At 36.3% G+C, this 27,346-nt stretch overlaps 1 gene segment (V, D, J or C); it reads left to right on the top strand.

Moving 5' to 3' along the window:
* Window positions 1-26,207, top strand: part of LOC143397661 (T-cell receptor gamma chain C region DFL12-like) — a 31,556-nt gene extending 5,349 nt beyond the window's left edge. The window contains 5 exon segments of the C gene segment in view: window positions 4,503-4,509; window positions 14,197-14,223; window positions 22,362-22,691; window positions 23,903-23,941; window positions 26,065-26,207. Coding sequence covers window positions 4,503-4,509; window positions 14,197-14,223; window positions 22,362-22,691; window positions 23,903-23,941; window positions 26,065-26,207 — 546 coding nt within the window.
* Window positions 26,208-27,346: the final 1,139 nt, after the last annotated feature.

The raw sequence follows: 27,346 nt of genomic DNA, 5'->3' as shown, positions 1-27,346 counted from the left end.
CTGAGAATACAAACTTTTTTTTTAAGAAGAAATGATAGAAGAGATGGAATTAAGCTTCTTACAATATCTGTGCTAAATATTTAATACAGATCATTTCCTTAAATCCTCAAAAGAGCAGTGTAGAGTCCCAATGCAGGGTCCCATCAGATCACATTCTGGGAAATGAAACTATCTTGACTTTACAACACATGTTTGATGGGTGGAAATTGGAGAAATAATAAAGTGATGAAGAGGAGGGAATGGGGCACCTTTTCTATATGGTTTTATAGATTTCTAGAGATTTCTCTTTTTCAAACCTGCCAACAATTGCAGTCGAGTTCCTTCCTAGAGTTACCAGATTATGAATGAAACAGGATTTCTCTGAGACATGATTGATTAGGGACATCCCAATTGCTTCATATATATATATGTATATATATACACACACACTCTGGTGCTTATATACATGGAATGGAATATTGAATAATTAACATCAAAGTGTCTGATTTTTTGGTTGTGATACTGAAAAATTAAGGTCAGGATTCTTACCTGAGTTCTGACTCAAGAGGAAATCACAGAGACAGATATGATGACAGAACACAGCAGCCATGTCTTCATAGCTCCAAAGCAATATTTCACAGTGTGAAATTGCAGAGGGAAGGGGTGTACCAGCCCTCTCCCAAACCCAGATGAACCCTTGCATACCAGTGATTCTTTCCACATACCCAATCTGCTCAGCTTATGTGGTGCAGGATACCCTAGAATTGCTCATAACTGCGGCAGATCACAAAGAACCCAGGAAATCACCTGACCCTCCACTTCTCTGAGACACCAGAACAACCCTCCTACACTGACCTGAGACCTCAGCTCTCTCAGCACCTTCACTTTCTCATTTTCTCCCTGGGCAGCAACCTAGCAGAGGGGAGGGATGCCACTCCTGAAAGCACTCATCCTGTTTTCCATCAGGGCTTCTGAGTTGCCCCCGATCACTACAGTCTGCAGAAGAGAATGAAGTCATTCGTGGTTTTTTTTTTTTTTTTTTTTTTTTTTGTAGCTTTGTCATGTATTATTTGTTCATGAGATTCTCTCTTTTTTGCTTGCACTTGGACTAGGGCAACTGGAGCAACCTGAAATATTAATTTCCAGAGCAACAGATAAGAATGCTTACATATCTTGTAAGGTGTTGTTCCAAAATAGTCTCAGACCAACCTTATACTGCTACCAACAGAAACCAAATCAAGGTCTGTAGCATGTATTATATATCTGGACAACTACTCAAAAGGATTTAGATGGAAGAACAAATTCAGAGCCAGCAAAAATGCATGCATTAATACTGCAACCTTGGCAATTTCTTAGAGAAAGAAGATGAGACCATGTACTACTGTACTTGCTGGATAAGGACAAAATTAGAGTTTCCAGGATAACTTAGACAAGAACCACCTCCAAGTCTGTGCCCATTCACCCTCTTCTCATATGAGCAGCCACAGTGGCTGCTGAGCTGGGTGTCCACCCTGAGACTCCCTTCTCTACAGCACTTCCAGAGCTTTCCAGGGAAACTCCTGGATTAGGCTCTCAGTGAGCCCTGCATGGTATCAGCAATTATAATCTGAAAACACAGGGTAGATAGCTGAACATAGTACAATTGTTGTTTACTTGACTGTACAGATTTTCAGAAATTGAATGGTTCAATATGAATGCAGAAGAGGTTCAAAATGAATGCTGAACAGTTGTGCATCTATTATATAGATATTTCTTGTGACTGTCATTTTTTCCATTTTATACCTGAGCACTGGAAGTTTTCAGAGGGACAGAATGATCTGTCAGACATAATAATTGTATGCCTTCTTTTGGTATCCTGAGACCATCTGAAGAAATCTAGTGATATTTAAATTTATAAGGAGACAATCAGCTATTAGGGGTCCATGAGAGATCATTGTACAAATCTTATATCTGGGGGAAGAGGTGGCAGCTCTGTCCACATTCAGGGCTGAGGGCTGGGACAAAACAAAGCCTGAAGATCTTGTATATCAGAGCTCTGCAAATAAAACAAACAAACAAACAAAATCGTGAATAAGAGGAACAGATAGTTAAAAAGAGATAATACCTGCTTCCTGCATCTACAGAGAATGCAAAGCTAGTATTTCCACAAATCAACAAAATAAAACATATTTATTGATGATTATTTTATATTTAGCCTGTGAATACCAGCTGGATGTTTGAGAACTTTCACAGAATAGTGGGACAAAATATTAGACCCAAAATAAAAAAATTCCACTCATACCTCTCTTATAATCTACCTTCAAACAAGGCAGAAATTAATGTGAAAAGTTCTTACATCAGAAACTCTTCTCATGTTAATACCATTTGTGAATTTCTTAGCACATAATATCCATACATGAAATTACTGCAACATATCCTTGCTCCATTTCTCCCTTCTAAGGATCAGATTGTGCTATTAAGAACAGAGATGCTGTTGAAACCCAGTGAGGGAACACTGGGGGCTCCAGGGCACGTTCCCAGGGGTAGGCTCGGGGCTATCTGTCCCATACCTTGTCCATGATGATTCCTGATTTTGTTATTACAGTGGGAATAACTAGAGCACATAAGTCTCAACAGACCTCACCTTTCACCTTATGTCTATGAGACATAAAGGAAAGAAGACTAAGGTAAGGATAAAAGCAGTCTAAGAATATGAACCCTTTTTAGGAGAATGACTATCATGGGGAGGCCAGCACCCTGCTAGGGTAAATTTTTACTAGAATGAATGAATGAATGATATAGAATACAGGGCTTTTGAATGAGATAGGCCTGGGTGTTAATGTTCTTGCTGGGCCACTCACTGACAATGTTATCTAGGAAAATTACTAGAGCTTTTTATTCTGTTTCCCAATGTTAAGTGGGAACAATGTTAAGTGTTAACAATTGCCATGGGTTTCTGAGGACTGAATGAAGTTTCATCTGAAGGTTCTTAGCATCATAGTACGAAAATCCCAGTGTTTTTCACCTCACTGAGCCACCTCAACTAAAGTGGGGATTCTCAGAAATTCATAGAAAATCACATCTACCTTGTCCTCCAAATAATATTAAAGGGATGCTTTAGTTAAAAAAAAAAACACTAGGAATTTTGAAATGGACAACAGTAGACATAAAAAGATTTTTTTTCTCCTTTAACAATAGCATGAAATACCTCAGTGTCTGTAACCACACTAATTATTAATAAGGCATCAAGCTGTGAACTTTGAGCAAACTACTGATCCATAAAAGAGACCTATTTCTGCACTCAAAATAAGCATGTATAGCTATCCACAGGTGTTACAAAATATGGTAAAATGCAGGTGATCATAAAAAAAGAGGTCAAGGATAGGAGTATTAGAAACATTTAAAGGACAATAGGGAGGAAATGCTCCTATGGAGGTTGGGGATAGAGTAAGGTAACATTGTATCAGTGCACAGATGTTTCTCTGGTCTTCTGGGAACTGACAGTCTCAACACCAGGAACCTGATGAAGCAGCACTGCAGCAGATCTCATTGTGCAGGACTCTCATTGGCTCAGAAACTAGCCTTTCCTCCCCGTCCCTCCTCCTCAGAGCAAGAGCTGCCACCATACCCCAGGTCCTGTTCATGCTTTCTGGTGCCGTCAATCCTAACTAGTCACTGAAAATGATAACCTCATGGATTTTTCTTGTGACTTTGACTTGGATTTGTAAGTCAACGTAACTTCTTTCTTGTCCTGTTCCATTCATGTACAGAATCATCTGGACACAAAAATAATTTTAACACCTATGATCTCTCTTCTTTGCTTTTCAGGTGGAGACTCCAAAATAAGGTTATTTCAGGATCAAATAACCTTAACCCGAAGATCAGACAGAACAGCACACATCAGTTGCAAGGTCTCTGGGATCCCCTTCCAGAATGCCATTGTGCACTGGTATCAACTGAAAGAAGGGGAGCCCCTGAAGCGGATCCTTTATGGCTCCTCCAAGACTAACAAGCAAGATAAGCCCAACCCCCGCTTGGAGACAGAAGAGAGAGAAGATGGCATCTTTTATCTGATAATCAATAATGTTGTCACCTCAGATGAAGCCACATACTTCTGTGCTTGCTGGGATCCCACAATGTCACAGAGTCACAAGGGACCTGTATGAGAACCTCCCGATTAAGACCCCTCAGCTGTGCTCATATGCAACCACATGGACTCTCCAATACTGTCATTCCCAGGTTCACAGGTGTTGGAACAGAAAGGTGCTTGGGACATATTTAGCCCAATGCTTTCACTTAAAATTAGGAGCCAACTGGCTTGCTCAAGCTAGTGAACCTCAGAGGCAGGAATACTCCTACCTTTCAGACTCTGTTCAGTGCCTCTTTCTACCTCTCTTGTGGTCAATAATGATTATTTTTTAAAAGCAACATTGCATATCTTTCAAAAGGAATCTGGGAACTATTTCTTGTCTTCCAAGTGATAATCCAGTCCCCAACCAGGTTTTATGTAGGTGAAGTACGTGACTGCCACACTATTTAGAAAGGGTGAAGGTCAGCAGAGGATGGACTCCAGGCTCCATCAATCCCCATTCTGCTATCCCATCCAAGGTTACCTACCCTCCTTTCTTATAGCTTCATTTCTGCTCTGAAATCATAACACTGGAATAGTTTCTTCAGCATATACACCCAACATAAGGTCATGCATAAGATGGACACTGACTTCCTAATGAATATACGTGTAAATATACGTGTAAATACTTTGCCAGTTCCAGAAGGACCTGCTGACCCAAGGCCAAGATTTCCTTTACGTCACGGTGAAGCCTGAAAGCATTTCTAATCTGTCTTTGGTTAAAATGGGGGGCACTGGCCAGCTTCTGCCTTGTTAGTCCCAGGACTTATTTATGTCAAATGACTTACCAGATAATCCTTGAAAATAATAACAGCAACACTCAAAAAGTCCATGCTATGATATTATACCTAAACACTACTAATAAGTTACCCAAGCAAAGTTAATTCCAGTCATAGTCCCTTGTACCACAAACTACTTAACACGTTATTTTTATCCTCAAGCTTTTACATCTCAGTAAGTGGCAAAGGTTTCCTGTATCATATATCACAATGGCAAGGATGTTTGATGAAATGAATGGTAGTGTTGTTTTTTTTTAATATTTTATACATGTTCTTTCTCCTCCAGTAATGAGAAATAAAATTCTGAGGAAACCCAAACATTCTTAAGGTTTTTTTTTTGTGTGTGTGTGTGATGTGAGTTCTGAAAGCAGAGATGGGAACCCTAGGAACTAAGGCTTCACATCCTCAAAAGTCAACCACACACCAGATCAAACCCTGCTCAGAATCACCTCAGATGACATTTGGCTGTCAAGATGATCTCCAGCCAAAACTCTAGATATTAAGGCCAGAGCACTTCCACTTGCCTCTCTATCTCAATGTAGGTTTAGAAACTCCTTACATTCACACTGACATGTGCAGGGTAAAAAGCAATCTTGGACAGCAATAGATGCCTATTTATAATTCTGAAGGGTACAGCCAGAATATTCCCCTGGTCACTGCAATCTCCAGGTATAATGCAAAGACAAATGAAAACAAGTAATTTGTACAATTCAATTGGATATTCAGTTTAAACTAGACCTAGCCCTATAGATTCTATTGTTAGGTATTGCATTTAGTGCTCATTGTTCTTTTTTTTTATTATTCCAAACAAGGTATTAGACCATTTAGATTTCTAAGTAGTAACAGTCTCCATGGTAAACAGAATATCAACCATTATGAAGTAAACACTTTCATTATTGACAATGATAAAAAAATCTTTAGAACAAAATTCTATTTGTTCCAAATAGAATTGGAACAACCAATTAAGGAAGTTCAAGAGCAATCTTTCTAAATATTCTATAGCCCAACTATAGAAAGGTAGTCAAATGAGAAACTAAGATTAGTTTCAATATTAAAACACCTTACAGAAGCACCAATTCTGATATAACAACTTAATTTAAAATGACTATTAACTATAGAACAAACAAGTTGTAAAACTGACATTCAACATCTATACTGATTCCATTTTATAATTTTGTTGCTCAACCCATTACTATAAACAAAATCAAATCATACATTTGGTAAAAACTAAAGTTTTTTGTTTGTTTGTTTGTTTTACAATGTTATTCAGCTCAATAACATTGACTTGAATAATATCAATTTTTTCCTTCAATTTTAAATAATAAAAGAGGGAAAACAAAATCCTACATGGCCCAATGAATCTCATAAAATTATTTAAAAAAAATTCTTTAAATTTTAATACTAAAAGTCTTGCTTCTGCTGAGCAACACATGGTACAATAGGATAAATAAAATTTCAAAGGATGGAATCTAAACCTGTATTGTGGAGACAACTGAAAAACCTGACACAGGAAGGTAAATCTCTAACCACAATGTTTATAGTTATGCTGGCATTGTGAGCTATCAGGTAAGTAAAATCTAAGGAGAAACTTCAATGGACCCGTTTCCCAGATCCACCTCTTATGTACCTAACAAGTGGACTAGGGAATTCATCCCAGTATTTTCTAATGATACTTACATGATGGGAGATTTTACAGATAAACATTGCATTTATTCATGTTGCTGGATTTAACTATACTGGCTACAATAGGAATCTGAATATATGTTGACAAGCACGTTGGCTACTTAAAAGTGGCTTTTGAGGAAAGGACAGCATAGAAAAAGACCTAGGCCAGCCAGTCATACTGGCCCTTAGAACTTAAGATTATATCTGGACAGTTATTAAAATGGGACAATTATTGAAATGAAATTCTTTCATAATAAGCCAATTATTTCCACAGAATATCCACCAATATTTCATTACTTTAATCATTCTGCAATAAAATTTGGCATCTTTCCTAATTTAATGAAATATACAAATGCTTTGCCAGTGTGACATAAAATCTCTAGTAGTAATGAATAAGTTTTGGGTTTATCTTCAAAAATTGATAAAAAGCAGTCATATGCCATTTCCTACAGAAAGTCTAAAGTCAGAAAAACTTCACATGGAAGTACTGTCACTAAATGTGTTTCACTTTTCCTTTTTCTTACAAAGAATTTGCCATTCTTAATTTAGTAAAAGATCTAAGAAGCTAAAAATATAACTGAGTTATCTAGAACTATTTTCAAAATGTAAAAAGAAGATTGAATATACAATCATTCCGATTCTTTAAAAACCCATATGATTTAGATTACTCCCTGTTGTTTTGATATTATTTACAGCCATGTAATGAAGCCCAAATTAAAGCCTGGCAAACTGATTGATGTTACACTAGAAAGATCAATAATTCTTGTTTAGATTTATACCAGTTATTCCTTATTTGATGATAATTTGGGTCCTATGTATCTTAATGTATTATTTCAGATTTTTATCTGTTTCCGTATTCACTATATTTATGGACTTATTCCATTCTCTTATGATATTTTGACCTCTGAAAGTTCTATGGATAATAGTCTAACATTTAGGAAGGATGATATTCAAAGAGATCTCTGGAATTTAACTGCAGCCTCAAATTTTCTACATTATACAAATGGCCCCATGCATAACTTTATAGGCAGGAACCACAAGGAGGGTTCCTGCTTTGGCCTGTGAGCCTTTTTCAATCCTCTTATGTTTTAATTATTAGAGATAAAAAATAAGAAAAAAATGGATAATATCCTGTAAATTGTAAAAAATGTAATCTGACTGAGCTCATTTTCTTAATAATTTGGCTCAAAGTATTTCTAAAGTCCCATGCAATTAGGTAAGTATTGATAGATTGAAACTAAAATATTCTTAAAGCTATTACTTCAAATATCAATAGTGAGCTTTCTACCCTTAAATTCAAACAAAGGCTTAAATGCTATGCTAAATATGGCTGTATTACTGCAGCCAAATATCATACTTCCTAATAAGTTTGGGAAAAATTAAAAGATCATCTTTTTAGCATAAAAATAATAATGGTTTAAATCTCATGGGGATACATCAGAGCACCCAGGATACTTAGAAAAGAAGGACCAATCTCATGGTCTCTGCATCTCTAACTGATCAAATACTTTGTAAATTAATTGGCTCTCATTCCTGGAAACATGTTAAAGCTATCTACATTGTATATTATTGAAATGATATGTTTGCTATTAATTCTTTTTAGAGCATAATAATAGATTGTGATGCCCTTGGATTAAGGATCCAATGATGCAAAGTAAATACCCCTTGTTTGCATTTATAAATTAAAAATGGAGGAGATGTTTAGAGCCATCCAGGGGCTGTGTGTGGACTATGTTGCACATCACACCCTAATGAATAGGATAATCTGGTGTCTGGGAACTTCCAGTGGACATTTCCTCTGGTTGACTGCCCAGATACATTGTGAGAACACATTCAAGCTCTGCCAAAGGTCCCACATAACACCAGAGATGGGTGACCTGCTGTAGTTTGCACAGCCTCTCTGAGATGGGTATGACCTGCCATAATGTCAATCGACCTGGTGACTGCAAGACATCACGAAGCAAGACTCCACTTCGGTAACCTTATCCCTGTTTTTGATGTACCTTCTTAAAAAAATTAAATAAACCACTGGAGCCATTTTCTAATTGCCTAGCTCCAGCTCCTATGTGGATTGGACCTATCAGGGGCTCCAACTTTTTGAATCTATCTTTCTGACTTTGTCTCTTGTTCTTCACTAGTTGTAGACTTTAATTTCTTAGGTGGCTTACACCCTACTTGGAAGGAAGAAGGACCACCTAAGGAGACACTGGCTACCTCCCCATATTAAGCATTAGTGTTTGAAAGTTCAAAGACCTCAATCTTTTACAGAAATTTTGATGCTTTATCACAAACACAATTACCATGTACATGTGATACCGTGTTATATTTTGACACATGTATACATTTTGTAATGTTCAAATCAGGGTAAACACATTTCCCCCAAGCATTTATCCTTTCTTGATGGTGAGAACATTTGAAGTCCTCTCTTCTAGCTTTCACAAGCATGCAGTACATTATCATTATCAGTAGTCTGCCTCCTACTTAGAGGCACTTGGTTCACAGTACCATGCACTGGTATATTGCTTTTTAGAATATGCAAATCAATCCTTTAATCTACTTTTTATTAGTTTGATGATTCCTGTGTTTTTCAGAAAGCAACACCCAACATCACACATGGCCAGATGAAATGCAGATCCACTGTCTTATCCAGGTTTGCACAAACCTAGAAACTGTCCTTGACACACTACCCTGACAAACAACTCCGTCCACACAATGTGAAGCATTTGAATGAACAGGGTCTGGGATTTTGCAAAACTCAATTCAAATTCAAGCTCTCAAGTTTCCAGTTTCCAATCTGACTTTCCATGATCATAACAAATTATAGGTGAATGTAAAAGAGATAAATGTAAGATGAAGCCTGACTCCTAGTAAACATTATATTTATGAATTTTCTTTCCTTCTACTACCACAGTCAAAGGCCAGAGCTTATCAACCTGCAATAGGAAGAAAGAAAATAGAAAAGAGATTTTGGAGCTGGGGTGGTTTTAATTCCCCAGGAAAGATTCTTTCACACAGAAGGGCCCTTTGTGCCTCCCTCTTCAGAACAGACAAATATCCTCTTTGCCAAAAATAAATAGGTGCTTCCCCAGGCGTGTTTTGCTGAGGGTGCTATATAAATTAAGTATCTGTCATACATTTGGAGCCCTAAGAAACTAGGAGATCACCAAACTTAGAAGGGAGATGAGAGATGAAATTGCTAAAGAGAAATAACTTCTTGAAAGTGAAATGACCTGGCCTCTCTCAAACACTGTCCTCTGATGTTTATAAACAAGAAAACTCAATACTTCCCAATGACCCACTGTACTTTGTTGGAACATATTTGGTATTATTCAAGCAATAAAATATGTGAAATCAACATTATGCCAGACCATGAAAATGAGTGGTTTATAGATGTATGTGATTTGCACCTTCTTACACATGTCAGATAATGTGGACAATGTGATTATTTTGCTTAAGAGAACAATCTGCTCATTTTTTCTCAAAGGAAATCTTTGCAACTTTTTCAGGTACCAGATTCCAGTAAAAGTTCTCAAATTTCCAGAATATGAACCAATGTAAAAAAAATGTATATGTTATTCTTTTGTTTCTAGTTGGCAAGCAAACATTGAAATGAGATGTATTTTAACACCTTTTTTTCATCTAACAAATTTGGTTGAGTTTGGTCAATGATGAAAATTGTCAAGGCCAAGCTTGAGAAAGTGATGCAAAACTTTACAATTAAATTGAAATATGTTTGACCTTACTGGACTTTCTTGTAACTTACATGGTTATTAATTCATTCTTCATCATATGTAAAACAGGATTTAAGTTTCCTCCACTGGTCATCTCAGGACCTGGCAAATGCTGTGTGTGTCTGTCTGGGCTACATAGGGAGGGTGAGAATTGAAATTACTGATTTTTATTCACAAATCTAAGATACTTCCATTCTTTCTTTAAAAGCGCCTGAATTTTTGCATTAATGATCGGAGAAAATAGTCCATATTTGAATATCTATTATGTCCCAATCTCTAGTCTATACACATTATTTCATTTGAACCTTATGGATTCATGAGAAATGGGTCTCTTCATCTCCATCTTACAGATGAAGAGACTAAGGCTCTGTAAATTGTATCAAGGTCACACACATCACCAGGAGTGGAAGCACCAGGCCTCGAATCTATCAATTCCCTTCAGTTTAAAGCATCTTTTCCTTCACTTTCAACCTCTAAGATGCTAATAATTTGAATTCTTTCACAAGAATCTTCAAAACACATTATATATATTCATTTGCATTGCACACTGGCCACTCTGTACACTCCTTGGTCACAGTGGAAACACAGGTCCTCAGTTGCCTCTGACTGTTTTGTGATCATGTGTGAGATATAGCTGTATCACCTGAGCTTCCTCCCCTGCCCAGTTCCCTTTGATTTCCACAAATAAATTTATCTTTCTAAAGCACAGAGCTGATCGTGTCTATATCTTCTGAAAAGCCTTCAGTAAGTCTTCCTTGTTTATTCTTTTAAAAACATTTATTTGAAAACATTATTAAAAAGGCAAAATCACCCACATACTTACTTCTTAACACCTAGTGTATTAATTGATACTTCTCCTGCCCCATTCCCAGCTGATGCTCCTCTCACCAGTGGATGTAATTACACTCCTACAACTACTGAACACACAAGCAGCTGTGTCTTTGTCATTTTAATCTGTTTAGGGTTTATCTCATATGGTAGGAGGTAGAGAAAGATTTTTATCTGTCCAACATTAATCCTTGTCCAATTCCAGTTTTTAAGCTATCTATCAAATTCTTGCAGTTTAAAAATGTTGTGTTATTATTTCACATACCAACATACTTGGAACACTTTTCTGGAAGTTTTCTGTTTTTTATCTGCTTCATTATTCTTACATCATTATGTCAGTAGCTTTGTAATAAGTATTAACATTTATTTTCCCAAATGTCTATTTATTGCTTTTTTCTTTTCTTTTTCCATTCCCTCATCTTTCTATGTCCTTATAGACATTTAATCAATTTATTAAGCTCATTACTAATCCTCATTTTCTAGAAGAAACAAAATGTTTTAGTGATTCTGACTGAAATTGCAGTCAATTTAGAAGTGGATTTAGGAGGTATTGGCATCTTCTTTTTTAACTGTAAAGTCACAGTTTATTGATTTTTGTGTCTGCCACTTTTATGTCCCTTTGCATATCTGTACCTCATATGTATTAGCTAAGATGATTTCATGCTGAAAGAATCCAGAAAATTAGGGTTTTTTTAAGTACAAGGTACAGTGTATTTTTAAGTGGAATCTGTTATAGTCTGTCTTTAATACTTATGCTTAACACTGTAGCACTATGGAACCAAAGCCTGATTAGCCTGTCATATGTGGCTGGCTTCTATTCTCTAACACAAAACTCACATGGGATATGCTGTACTACAAGATAAGTCATCTTTGACTCATGTATGGTGTTTAGTTTCCAAGGAGTTTTATTTATTGATTGAGGTATCTTTCATCTCTCTTTGAATATCTGTAAAGCTTTGGTTCTTGTCTTCTGCTGCATTTGATGTTTTCTTCATGTTGAAAATTCTGAGTATAATGATCCTGGTTGCTACTTTTCAGGAAAATGTATTAAATTTAAGTTTGGTGAAGATACTTTTTACTAAATCATTCACTCCTGGGCTGATTTTTCTCCCAAGGTACTAGTGAGAAGACAGCTGCCTGCTCAAGCAGTCTCCAGAATGCAATTCATAAGCCCTGGCCCATGAACCAAGAACCATTCGAGCAAAAACGGGTAATATTAGTACCTCTCTGTTTATACACCTTACCTCATAGTTTTAGCTGTATATTTTATAATGTAACATATTGAAAAACTGATGAATTAATATAGTTCTATAATTTATAAAGAAAATAACATAAAATGAATACTTGATGGTATGACTGGGGGAGGTATGCAAATATGTTTAGAAACTTCTGCTCTTAGCATACAGAATCAACTCAAAGTGGATCAAGGACCTAGGAATTATGCCAGAGACCCTGAATCTACTAGAGGAAAAAGTAGGCCTAAGTCTTTATCATGTCAGATTAGGCCCCGACTTCCTTAATAAGACTCCTAAAGCAAAAGAAATAAAATCAAGAATTAATACATGGGATGGACTCTAAACTAAAAAGCTTTTTCCCAGCAAAAGAAACAATCAATGAGGTGAAGTGAGAGCCTACATTCTGGGAGCAAATTTTTGACACAGGCATGTCAGGTATTGGCTTCTTTATGATAGTTTCTTCATCATTAATAAGTTTCTCCTGGTATTATCCTTTTATTGTAGGCCATCAGTTAACTGTGTTCTCCCTAGAGTTCTGATATATCTTCTTATAAGTTTTGTAAAATAAAAGATTTCATAATATAATACTCATTATTTTGCATTTTATTTCTGAGATCCTTCATGAATCTGGAAATGCAGACAATACTGGAAAAAAAAAAGCTTCTGATTAGTAAATAAAATAAAAGCTAAAAGGATTGAGTGGGCATTGTGTGTGGGTGCCAAAGATGGAAAGGGTAATGGATACCTCCAAGTAATAAAAAAAAATGGAATTTAGAAAACATTATTGTAAATCAACCAATCAACTGAAATTTAAAAACACTTTCAGACATAATTTTCATCTAGGCCTCCTGTTCTCGCCAATTGGGTTGGTGGCTGTAAGTGGCTGTCAATGGACAGTTTTCCTCCATGACCGCATTCATCCCTCACCCTGGTTGGCAGATGGCATATGTGCTCCCGGAACTTAGGCCAGGTTGGATCGGGCCTGGAGTGAACAAGGAGGCCATCGCAGCCTGTTCTTGGTTCTTGCAGCTGAACTGCTCATCTGCAGTGGGATGAGGAATTGGCTGATTCTGGCAATTTCTTTATTCCCACTCTGAGATAAAAAGACATAAGATTACAAAAGTGCTGCCAAAGAGACTTCTTCTTTCAACGTATCAGAGAACTGGAGTTTCTAGTGTAGTTTAAGTAAGACGTCTCTAATTTCATGGGGAATAGAATCCTACAGTTTTATTCTCTTATTCCAGGAAAAACAATAACTCATCACAGAACTTATTTCCTCACCTGGCACTGCTCCTATAGTGAATGTGATTCCACACAGTAAATGTGGCTTTACCGAAAGTGGAGACCTGCTCACAGTTCTCACATTTGCATTTTCAGTTACTAAAGAGCTTCCTCCTTTGAGAAATGTGTTCCCAATGGCTGGCACAGATGCCTCGGTGTCTGTAAGAACGGAAGTCCCTTTCCTTTGATGGTATCTCTGAGCAGTTTTAATACAACCAAACACATAGAAATTTAAAAATAAAGGACTCAATTCTCAGATTACTATTCCTGTTAACTTAGAAAAATAGGACCAGTTGGTCCAGCTCTCTTTTTTTCCTGTTCTTACCATTGACAATTTCTTTGGTGCATTCCAAAGATTCCTGCTTCAGTGGAAATAGTTTACAAGGTCTGTGTAAGAGGAAACTTACAAAATATCACAAGGCACAAAACCTATAGTCAAGGAGTTGAAAGAAACTCAGAAGACCAAACTTCCAGGACAAAGATGTTAAACTCATGGGCATGTCATGAAGCATAGGAGAAGGCTGAGATTTTTGTAGAAGCTGTGAGCAATGTGATATATAATGAAGTTTGGATCAAGATATTTGGAGGAGGTACAAAGCTCATAGTTTCTCCCTCTGGTAAGTAACCTTTTTCCTGTTTTTACTCTAGCAATGAAAAATAGATACAGGCTTTGTAGAAGAAAAAAATTGCAATAAACTTTTCCTGACTCTACCAATTTCTTGGCCTCAGGTTAGGAAAAGCAATTTCACAGTTTTGGGATACTGGATATTGAAACAAAATTACTTTGTACATGATTTCTTCCCTTCCTTGTTAGAAAGCAGATTGAATGTGTACATTTAGAATGCACAAACACAGAAATTATAGCCTCGGGCTAGAAATTAAAATTTGGGGAACCATGTCTGTAGACTATTAGTGTAAATATTGTTGCCTCAAGATACTTTTTTTTTTTTGTATAAGGTTTTTGAAGTGAGTCTTTAAAATGGATTTTGACTAATTGCTTCTTCTATATGAGATAAATCACAGTTCAGCTATCTCTAAGAAATCTGCAAAATCTAAATTCTTAATTTTAATCTTATGCCTGAAGGCAGTAAAAAAGTATAATTTTTTTAGTACATTACTATGGAGTATAAATTATTCCATCTTCTTATTTCTCTAATTCTTTAGAAGGTAGGCTAAGAATAATCACAATTTATGGAGTAATGAGTCCGGTTACATTGCCGGGAGAAGGACTGGCATTTGCAAGTTCCACAAGCCATTTCAGTCCAAAGTGTAGGGAAAGACTCTTCATGGTTTTACGTACAAGTTGAGCATCCCTAATCTAAAACTCTGAAATCCAAAAATCTCTGACATTTCTGGTCCCAAGCATTTTATATGAAGAATATCCAATCTGTATTGTGTCTGGTGGAAGAATTTGATTAAATGGCCCAATACCATAACATTAAAGAGTTTCAGGACTTCCCTCCTTGCTTAACAGCACAGTACAAGAGATTCTGTTATTCTTATTTCATAGATGAAGACACTGAGGCATATGGTCATTTGTTTTCCTAGTTATAAGACTAGTAACTGTGGCAAAAATCGGGGCTCTAGTTGAGACTTGTTTATTTCAAAGCCCTATTTGGACAATTATGAATTTTTACCATTTTTAAGTTACAGTTTAAATGTTCCAAATATTTCTTTTGTAGCCTTACCTTTTACATGGACTTTTTCACTGATTAATTATTAGCAGTTCATAAATTTGTATTTACTCATACTTCTGCTTCTAATCACACACTGAAATCTCTCTCTCTCATCAAAAAAGTCACAGATATCCTATTGCATAGGCATTTACTAAAACTTCAAGATATTATTCTTGTACAGAATGATAAGCTGTTCTTATAGCATTTCATTCAATTTTACTTCTGCATTATATTTGCCAGAAATACAGAAGCTAGTAAGAGCTATTGCAGCTATACTGACTTTCCTTCCTCAATTGCATGACACAGAGCTGCCTGGTCACTCATGACAGGATAGCTACAAAAATGCCCACCAGTTAGGGTCTTCTGATGAGCAGCACAGGGTTAATATTCAATGCTCCAGAAACTGCAAGGGAATGTTCAAATCAAAAGGTGCCATCTTTCTACTGTGAATAGCTTAAGAGATCATCAGTAAGTATTCATATTCTGGAACAAATCAAGTCTTCTATCAATGGGAATTAGATTTCAAAAAGACATTAAATTATAATTAATCCAGATACCCATCCTTCCATTCATATGATTCACAAATATAAATCACAGCAAATATGCATTTTAAATGTCCCAGTTACATTACTATTATTGTTCCTCTTTGAAAATTAAAGAAATATTAATTAAATCTAAGTTGTACTCTAGATCAAGAACTGATATACTCCTTTAAAGGAGGAGATTCAAAGCTTCTGGCAAATCCTGAGAAATAATAAAACCAGACTTTACAACAAATGTGATGTAAGACAACAGGTATAGCCCAAGCTGCCCAGGGAGAGTGGACTGAGTTCTTAAAATCCTGATACCACTCTAATATAATGTGATTTTATTAGAGTTTTGTCTCTGTCCCATGTCAATTGGACTGTTTTTATGTATTCGTATAAATACTAACAAAATATTGGTTTCAGGACAGATTCTGGCACAAAATTATTGGAATTGCTCCTGTGTGGTCATTAATCACAGTGGGCAGTCAATTCCTGAGAGGGAGTATCTTCCCTGATCTTGCATGGGAGATATGAACAAGGAATTCATATTGCTGTGGATCCCCAAGGGATGGAGCTGTAAAACTATGCAGAAAGGTAGAAGAAAAACATAGTAAACACATAATATTTTGTAAATGGAAAAAGAATCACACACAAGATTTTCAAATACAATATTTTTCATTATAGAATTAGAAAGGACATCGAGGCACCAATACTTTTGAAGAGATATGAAAAATCAACGGTCCTTTTTTTTTTTTCTTTTTCTGGATACTGGGGATTGAACTCAGAGGCGCTTTAACACTGAGCTACATCCTCAATCCTTTTTAATTTTTTTGCTTGAAAACAGGTTCTAAGTTGCTTAGGGACTTGCTAAGTTGCTAATGCTGGCCTTGAACTTGTGATCCTCCTGCCTCAGCTTTCCATGTCTCTGGGGTTATAGACATGTGCCACTGTGCTTGACTCAACAATTATTAACAATTATTCTAAGAAATAGAGGGAAGAATCCCTTTATAAACTATCACTATTTCAATGCTGTGGGGCTTATGACATCTTATGTTATGCACAGAGGGGTCCCTTAGCAGATGGGTCAGGCAGGTAGCACATAGTGACCTAAGATGGCTTTGAGAGCCAGGCTGCCTGCCATTTCTTTGGTCATCTTCTTCCTTTAAGGGCCTAACCAGCAGTTACAAGTCATACTTTGGCATGTACTGAAGGAAGATTGTTTAAGGCTGAACATTCTGGGGAAAACTTGGAATTCACAATGTGTTGTGCTGCTAGTTGAGAAGAAAGTCAATATTTTGGACGATACAAGGGAAGAGTTTTTACTTACTCACTGCACCTGTTAGCTTGAGCCAGGGCTCCCTTCCATTGTCTTAATGGGGAAGATAAAAGAGATGAGTGAAAAATACACAATTCCTATGATGATGGCTTTGGCAATTCCAGGTATATTGGAGCAAAGTAGACTTCAAACTGAGGACAGAGGAATGACCTTTCCTATTGCCTTAAATCTAATTGCAACCCCAAATGCTGAATTTTTATTGAAGAGGGCAAGTCTTGGTCCTTTGAAATTATAATACCATCTTGGAGCATAGTCATAGCTACTGATAACAATGAAGCTGATAATGATAAACCCTTCTCTGTTTCTATGGTATTTTTAATCCAATTGCTTTTTTATGTCTTGTTCCATTTTGGTCACACTTCAGCACTGGTAGCAATGTTAAATTGCTTTACACTCTCATCATTGTTAATGGATAAATAACCACTGGGCACTGTGGAACTTGCCTGTAATCCCAGCAACTCAGGAGGCTGAGGCAGGAGGATATTGAGTTCAAAGCCAGCCTCAGCAGAATTGTGAGGCACTTAGCAACTCAGCAAGATCCTGTCTCTAAATAAAATACAAAAAAGGACTGGGATGTGGCTCAGTGGGTAAGCACCTGGGGGTTCAATCCCTGGTACCTAATAATGATAATAAAAATAATAATAGTAACCAAAAACCTTGAAGGTGGTCACCTTGCTCAGTCACAGAACTTGTTATGAGCAATATGAACCAAGACCAGAATCCTGGTCTCTGGTTTCTTAGGAATTCCAGGACATCATGTTGACCCTAGAATTTGAAGAACACAAGGACACTAAACTTGTTTAACATTTTTGATATGGGTGAAAACACTGTGGAATGATGGTAGGAAAATTTTGGGTGGTGGAACAAAACTCATTGTCACAGGTATGTATCGGAGGATATGTTATTTCCAAGGTAATAGAAGATAGGCAAGGAATGATTAAACTGGAATAGGACTAAGAATGTTTAGAAAAAGAGAGAATGAGATGAAGTTTCAGTAGTAACCTTACAAGAGATTTCAAAAGAAAGTTTTATACTAGAGAACAGGGAACACATTGTGCAAATATTTTAATAAGGTTTGACTCTGTGTACATGTAAACTTCTATGAAACACATACAATGTTGGCAATAATATCATTCAAGTACTTGACCCTAAGACCATGTCCACTGTTATAGATTAGCCTTCGATGGACTCAATAGAGTGGAGACATTGCCTTTACTCATGACCAAGAGTCAGACAAGGGAGTCAACTCTTTGCTCCCAGGCAGACTCGGAGCTTCACCTGCTCCAGATTCATCACTATTTAGTGGACATGCAGAAACATCCTTTGGCTTCAGTGTCCTAAACCATAAAGTGGGAAAACAGTATGAACCCAGCAAGGATACATGGGCATTGAAAGAGATAATGTGAATAGAGTTGTTTGCATATTGTTCAATCCATAATTTTTCTGATTCAAATGGAAAGAGAGAACCTTTTCTATGATGGAAAGTTGTTTTTAGTCAAAAACATTTACTATAGAGCAGACATTCTTAAAAGGATTCAGGTATATTACTAACTGTTCCTATAAAAGATTATCTTAACATTTATTCACAATAAAATTGAATCTGGAGGTACTTGTTTATCTTTTTTTTTAAAGAGAGAGAGAATTTTTTAAATATTTATTTTCTAGTTTTCGGCGGACACAACACCTTCATTTGTATGTGGTGCTGAGGATCGAACCCAGCGCTGCGCACATGCCAGGCGAGCACGCTACCGCTTGAGCCACATCCCCAGCCCTTGTTTATCTTTAGCAGACTTTTTTTGTTTATCACTTGGCAAAAAATATTACACTAAAATGTTTCTTAGCATTTTTGTTGTTTTACATGCTTTGAATTTTAATATTTTTATCTTAACTAATAATAACTGTATCATCAACATTTATTTATTCTGTATTTTATTGTCAATAAAAAAGGTTTTTACCTTTTTTATTAGGAAACATTCATACAAAGCTTTTTCCTGACAAATAAGATTCATATAGAAAATAAATTCATACAGAAATTGGTCTATATAAAAATCAATTAAATACAGTCTGAAACTTATAAAAAATCTGAAATACATATTTAAATATAAAATAACTATACCTCCAGATTTGATGAAGGAAAAACAGAAAGTAGAGAATACTTAAATTCTCACATAAAGATTCAAAATCTTACTTTAAATAGAAAATGCATATGACGTTTGATAAATTTATACATAATTCATCTTGCTGAATCTTCAAATACAAACAAGTTGGCAATTTAACTCACATTGCATGATTGTACAAATTAATATAAATAATTGAATTGAAGAGGTCTTGTCATTTTTAAAAATAATTAAATATAGGGTAATTCTTTTATTCGTCATTTAAATAAAATAGAATTGCTGCCATTTTATGCTTCTTGAACAAAAATCGACCATGAAAAACGCTCTTAATAAGTACATTTATAAAGGAAGTTTTAAAGGACCATGTCTTTCAAAACACAATAAAGGTACTTTTCATTACAATCAAATATGCTATTTAATGCCCAGTTAACTGTTACATTGAGGATGTCATAGAAGTTTGAGATTCATTTTATCCTCAAAAAAATAAAACAAGCTTAGCCAGAGAAAAAAGGCAATGCATGGTGGGGTGCTGTGCAGAAATTTTTCAAGTTTAACATTTGAGTTTCAATTTCTGTATTATAATGAATCAGATGTATTTCAATGGACAAACTTATTCTTAAAATGAAAATTAGATTTGTTGATATATGGACTAGTGACCCAAATTATGTAACTATAATATAAAATTTCAAAATCAATCTTATCTTCTACAATATGCTTTTTGAATTAAAAATAAAGCATGTGGTGGAGAAATATATAATATCTTACTATGTGCACTTAAAAGCAAGATGAACCAAATTAAAATAAGTATATTATAACCCAATTATATTTACAGCATTTTCAAAAACATAGACATTATAGCTGACTTTTGTGTAAAAGTCAGGAGCTTTAGTCTTTTTCATCTCAAATGAGAATCCAAATTGTTCTTAAGAAATTGCCTGGGGTTAGGGATTTAGTTCAGCAGCAGAGCCCTTGCCTATCTTGATCAAGGCCCTGGATTTGGTCCTGGGCCCTGGAAAAAGAAGAAAAATAGAATTTGCCGGTTGGTATGGCCATGCAGGCTTGTAATCCCAATAATTCCAGATTCTGACACAGAATTTTTCCAAGTTCTAAGCCAGTCTGGGCAACCTACTGAGACCCTGTCTTAAAATAAAAGGTAAGGTTGGGTGTGGTGTCACATACCTGTAATCCCAATGGCTTGGGAGGCTGAGGCAGGAGGATCAATAGTTCAAAGCCAGCCTCAGCAAAAGCAAGGTACTAAGCAACTCAGAGAGACCCTGTCTCTAAATAAATACAGAATAGGGCTGAGATATGGCTTAGTGGTTGAGTGCCCCTGAGTTCAATCCCTGGTACTCCTCAAATAAATAAATAAATAATAGTATTGGGGATCTGGGCGTGGTATGGAGTGATCCCAGTGGCTAGGGATCATGAGTTTAAAGCCAGTCTTAGTAACTTAGTGAAGACCTGAGCAACTTAGTAACCCTGTCTCAAAATGAAATATAAAAAGAAGGGGGGATGGCTGTGGTTATGGCTCAGTGATTAAGTGCCCCTGGGTTCAGCCTCCAGTACTGAAAATAAAAAAGAAACAGAAAGGAAGGAAAAAGAAAGAAATGGCCTTGAATTATTATGCTCACTTCAACTAGTCCAAAGAGCAAAGCATTTGAGTTTCAATTGAAAATCAATTAGAAAGCCAACATCTATCATTTTAGTCAATAGGTTAAAAATAATTATATAACAAATTCACATTCCAGACACAAATGATATACCATTGTAAACACATGATGCTTTGGTTGATATTTTGACATTATATTTGCAAGAAACTTTAGAAACACAAATTTTACATTATACCAATTACATTACATGCTTTATTCAAGCAGATTAAGATAAAGAGAATAATGGAGCTTCAAAACAGTTAAATAGTATGTAGATTAAATGTGAATTTGGGGAAAAATACTGAGAGGCACATATGGGATATGCAGATATGTATAGACTCTCCCAATTTATATTAAAGAACATATGAAAAATATTCTTGCTATCTTCCTAATCACACTGAACTTCAAATGAAAACCCAAAATAAAATGAACATCTTGGAATCTTTTTTAAAGCAAAACAAAATTAGATAAGCACATTGGTTGATAAGATTAAGCACAAGATCATTTCTGAAAATAAGCAGTAAATTGTTTTTAATAAAAGGTACAACAATGTTGTTATTTTGCTTCTAAATTCAGGACAGTATGAATAATTTGGAGATGCAACTTTAAATACTGCCTAACCCAAAACTTGGAGTAGTTCAGATGTGAAAGTGAAGTGTTATGTAGCTAGTTAGACATCAGCTAGAACTCCAGGGACTTCAGAACAGGACATGGGATCTGTCTTTGAAACTAAGAGATCAACTTGATAGATTGAAAGTATAAATGAAAGTATATGCTCACTAAAATTAATTATTGCATATTGTTCACAAAAAGAGGGAAAAAAGAAGAAGAAGAAAAAAAGAAAATATACATCCTGATGCTTACTCATATAAGAAATAAGATAAATAGGATGCATTCTAGAATCAGCTAAATGAAGTCTAGGTTGCACAGAACCAAATATCATGAGAATGTGAGCTACTTGGCCAATGAGCACAAGTGATAAAGGATGGGCAAGGGAAGCACTTTAGAAGTAACAGACTCATCTGCAGACAGATCACTACAGCAGCCTGGTCTCCTTTCCCTCCCTGTCATCTGCCATGAAAATATGCACCACTACAAGAAATCAAAAAAAGGAAGTGGTTTCATGAATGTTGGTAGCTTGGTTAGGAACGGTTAAATGTCATCCCCTTCTTAGCATGTGAAGAAAGGAGGAAGGCCAGATTTGCCTCCAGTCTCTGCCACTTCATAACTCTTATTTTGGGAAGTTACCTAATCTCTTGAAACTCTCTCCATATCTGTAAATAAGGACAATAGTAAATACTTCACAACCTAGACTGGGAATGAAAGCCAGCTTGGGCACTAATTCAATGACAACTCTTCTTCCTATTTCTATGCACTAGGTTTTTCCAAACTATGTAATGTTTCTGTTTCTCTAGTAATTCTTTTTATTGATATTCCACTTTCTCCACAGATAAAAGCTCTGATGTAGACATTTCCCCCAAGCCCACAATTTTTCTTCCTTCAGTTGCTGAAATAAATTTCCATAAGGCTGGGACCCATCTTTGTCTTCTTGAGAACTTTTTCCCTGATGTTATTAAGGTATTTTGGAAGGAAAAGGATGGTGATGGGATTCTGGAAGACCAGCAGGGAAACACTGTGAAGACTGATGACACATACATGAAGATGAGCTGGCTAACTGTGACTGGAGAGTCAATGGATAAAGAGCACAGGTGTATCGTCAAACACGAGAATAATAAAGGTGGAGTTGATCAAGAGATTCTCTTTCCTGCGATAAATAAAGGTATATATGTTTAAATATAAATGTGAACTTTATAAATTTTAATGCTTTTTTCCTTGAAAACTTTTTTTTTCTTATTTTTGAGATTGCTTCACTATTGCCCAGGCTTGTCTTGAACTTGTCACCTTCCTCACTCAATCTCTGTAGATGTGACTACAGGTGCCTGACACATTGCTCAGCTTTAGAAATCTTGTTTGAAAAAGAGTTATTACATTTTTTGGTGATATATTAATGTAAAAATATATAGATTCTTCTTAAATATCATTACATTTAATGGTAGCACATGCCCTGTTATTTTACCATTCAATTAGAATGATTTAGTCTTTGGGGGGGAAAAAAAGAGGAATTTTTCCAAAGCTTTCTCAGCCTTTTTTTTTTCATGCAAAATATTAAGATCACATGATTTTATATTTTTAAGAATTGTTAAATGGTTTGTAGGAGACAACAAGGCCAACATTTAACCCCATGATGGATCCCTTGTCAAGGATGTGAGAGGCCCTGGTTCCATCTACAGCACTGCAAACAAAACCAAAAAACAAATCAAACAAAACTATAAACACCATACTCTAAAGCATCTAGCAATTTAGTACATGAGAATGCTAAAAGGAGTTTCCACATTTGATGACTTTGGAAAGTAAGAATAGTCCTGAGTGTTAAACTGCTATCCAAATGCTCCAAAATGGCCGTGGAAATGAATCATTCTTAGACTACTCCCTGTGGATAACAGCCCTTTTAAATCAGTGAAAGAAACATAGAGCAGAACATGTGAAGAACTTTGCCATGCAAGGTCCAGATTTTCCAAGTAAGATTTCATCCTCCGAGACCCTTAGTTTTTGCAATGACAAGTGAAGTCTGCAGAGTTATCCTAGGATATGCATGATTTGGAATAATATGGCTTCTTTCTATTGTAGGTTATCTTGGACATTATATTACATTTGTGGTAAAAAAGAGAAAAAATATCTAGCATGAACTTCTACTTCTTCAAGAGTGGAAAAATTATATATGAATGATACATATTTAATTACAGCCTCAGACCAATTATTTCTGTAATCGTGGGGCTCAGATTTTTAATGTCTTCCTGTCTTTCCATGGAACTGATTATATATATTTATGATTTATGCATAAACCTTTGTGTATCTATACAAACACTTATGATCCCACTGTCAAATATTGGATATGAGTAATTGAACAGTATTTGCTCTCATTTCTGCCAGGTGTCACCAGGACTGAAGCTTGCTCTAAAGATGAAATCAGTAAGTTTTAGTGTATTTTTTTTATCATGTCATGCTTTAGCATTTTTCCCTTTTGTACTTCCCTGGTTTTAGGTGAAAAAAAAACAGAATGATTGGATATTACAGAATAGATTGAGTGATATATTAAATTAATTCATCATTTCTAGGCATGACATTAACACAGTCAACTACTGATTTGGGGAGGAAATGGCTTAAATTAAAAGTTACAGTAACATGCTCTGAACTATTTCAACAAAAAGATTTTTATTGTTTCAAATGATTTGGAAAAAATTGATATCAAGTTATTTCTAGTGTTTTTAAGGGTTCAAGCTATTTCTAGTTTTTTAAATAAAGTTTTATATAGGTGTTAATAAAGTACAGTGGCATTTAGTGCTTTTAGTGTAGAAGTTCTTGGACTATGTTCTGCATGCCTCCTCATATTATTCCTATGAAATGGTAGGATAGTTCTTCCAATTTTACAGATGAAGCTGATGAGCTAAAATTAATTATATAATTTGCACATGCCACACAGCCAGACCCTGAGTTTCAACTCATGGCTTCAAGAGAAGATTTACTCAGATTTCTATTCTTCCTCCAAGATAGAGTCTCAGAGCAAGAAATTCCAAAGCCTGATCATGAGGCAGAACGGACATATGGTGGGGGGTGTGAAGTGCATGGGCCTCAGAGTACCACAGACCTGGACTGTTCCCCCTGTTCTGACAATCATCAGTTGTATCCACCTAGGTGAGGGACTTCCACTTTGCTCATCTGCCAATAGAGAATAATAATTATGCCAGACTCACTTACATTGAATGTCAATGTGTAGCAAATTGTATCTTTATCAAACTGAAAATAAGTACGAGTTTATGGCCCCTTTCTCCCTTCATATGCACACAGAAGGTGGCTGAAGGCATTGGCTCCAGCCCTGCTCACCTTACCTCTGCTCCCAGTATCCCTGGGTCTGGACTTCAGCTGGCACACAGGCAAGGAGAGGCTGGAACCCACACCTGACCAAGGGCATGGAGATTTGAACATATTTCTTGAGATCTCTTTCTACTCTCAGGGTCAATGATTCTTGAGGTCTGAATCTATGAAAATGTAACATGTATGTGGAATTTTCCACAGGAAGAGACTTGTCCTTGTGGCTCATTGATTAACTACTGTGTCCCACTGTCAGTATCTTCAATTGTTACATGATGTCACATATTTCTTGTCAAACTTCAAAAGATATCATGTGTCATTACCCCCAAAATATTATAGCTTCAACAAGAAACATTCAGAAAAGATGAGTGTACCCCAACAACCTAATATTTTCAGAAATTTTGCATAAAAGCTTTCTTTTTATTTTTCATAGTGTACTCTTTTCCAAAATCTCCCACATTGCCCAATGGTGAATGCCACAAAACTCCACTGATTAGTCCCTCTAATAGTCTTATTACATCCATGCATAACCTGCAATGTCTCATATGCTTCGAAAGCAGAAACTCAGATTTATACTTAAGATTAAACTTTTGATGTCTAGGTAGTTTATTGCCTTTGGGAATGCGGAATCACAGAGTAGATAAGAATGTCCTCTTTAAAGTCATATTGCTGGGGTCAAAATCAGGGACTGTCACTTAATAAAAGCATAACATCAGGAAAATTACTTATATCCATACTCTCAGATCATTAGTTTGTAGATGGGAATAAAGATATTTTTTTTTCTTTCTCTCAGAGGTTTTTTTTAAAGACTAAAACTTTACATGCAAAGCTCTCAGATACTCAAATACTGTTTGGCATTTGGTTAGTAGTTAATGAATATGATCAACTAGTTTTACTTAGAGACATATTGGAGGTGAAGAAAATCTAAAACCTAGTTATCACAGATTCATTTGACCCCTATTGATGTCAAATATTAAAAATGAACCTTACTTTTTGGCATTGGTAAGGTTCTAAGTTGAGTATGGCAGAGGCTGTTAATGGACTTGACTTGCAAGCTGAACCTTGCTATTGGAGGTTTGGGTAGACCTGGTAAATGTTAACCTTTGGGGTGGTGTCACTTCAGTGTAGGTCACCAAAAATAAACATCTATGGAACCCTACCTCAAGAGTTATTTTTTTTTCCTGTGAAAGAACAGGCAAAATTAATTGCATGACTTCTCTTAGATACACTGAGGCTGCAGCTCACAAACACCTCTGCCTACTGGACCTTCCTCCTCCTGCTGCTCAAGAGTGTGGTCTACTTGGCCATCATCACCTTCCATCTGTTAAGAAGAACAGCTGTCTGCAGCAATCTGAAGAGCTCCTAACAGACAGAAGCACAACAGGGTAGTGTTGTGTTTCTTGTTTATTGTCCTGGAGAGTGTCTGCTGAGGACCTGGCTGGGCTTGCTTGCTGAGCATGGGGTCCTTAATTTCCTGTGTGTGTTATTCTGTCCTCATTGCATAAGATTTCAGATTCATCCATGAACTCAGAAACTTGATGCTGTAATAACAAAGAACAACCTATTGTAACCCCTAGTGCCTTTGTCTCCATGTTCTCCATCAACTTCTCCAGAGTTCCCAAATCATGGCATCCTTGTTAGGGACAGAATGCCGCTTCTAGTCACAGCCCTTAGTGCCCTTTAAGCAGAGACCATCTTTAAGATGGCCTTCCATTCTAAACACTCTAAAGCAGCTCTCTTTTCTACTTTATTCTGTACTTTTCTTTTCATAATAGATACAATAAATTTTTAAATATCAAATGTCTACATTTGTACATGCATATTTTAATTTTGATGAAAATGAATGGAAAGTCCAAGGTGAGAAACAGAGGATGCTTAGCCATGACTTCAAGCCTAGGTTGTTAACAAGAGTCCAATACCACATGTCCAATTCTGCCCTTGAGATGGTGGTTATGGGGATTTCCCTGAGGGACTGGCTCCAAGAGAAGCCACAGCCAAATGGAAACACCCACAATACTGCTCTGAAGGTTCATAGATTCAGGTTTACTTGATTTGAGACCAATGAAAATAGGAAAACACCTAATGTGACTCACACTGTATGTGCTCAGTTCTGTAACAGCTTTTTACAAGTACTATGTTTCTGGATCCTCGTAATAGTCCCCAGGAGAGGGGCACCAACCATGGAGAGGCAGCAGAACTAGGAGACTGAGCACTTGGACTCTGTAGCCAGAGATATAGAGGGCCTAAATATCACTCCTGGGTCTGAGATTTAGCATTTGTGTGAAGTCAGATACTTAAAAACTCTCTGCCATAATTTCCTCCTATAAAATGAACTTAGATGCCCTATTCCCTGGAGCTGTCTGGATTAGATATTTTAATATTGCTTGGTGCAGGAAAGTCTTCAACAGCATTGTAACGTGATGAACTCTAAAAAGAGTATGGACTCACATACATGCCAAAGCACCAAGGAAGATCTCTGCTCTTACCTCTCTGCAGAGAGGTTGG

The sequence above is a fragment of the Callospermophilus lateralis genome, chromosome 1 (genome assembly GCF_048772815.1).
Source record: "Callospermophilus lateralis isolate mCalLat2 chromosome 1, mCalLat2.hap1, whole genome shotgun sequence".
NCBI classification, from domain to species: Eukaryota; Metazoa; Chordata; class Mammalia; order Rodentia; family Sciuridae; genus Callospermophilus; species Callospermophilus lateralis.
Note: the sequence above shows the minus strand (reverse complement) of the source record. Positions and strands in the feature narration are given on the sequence as shown.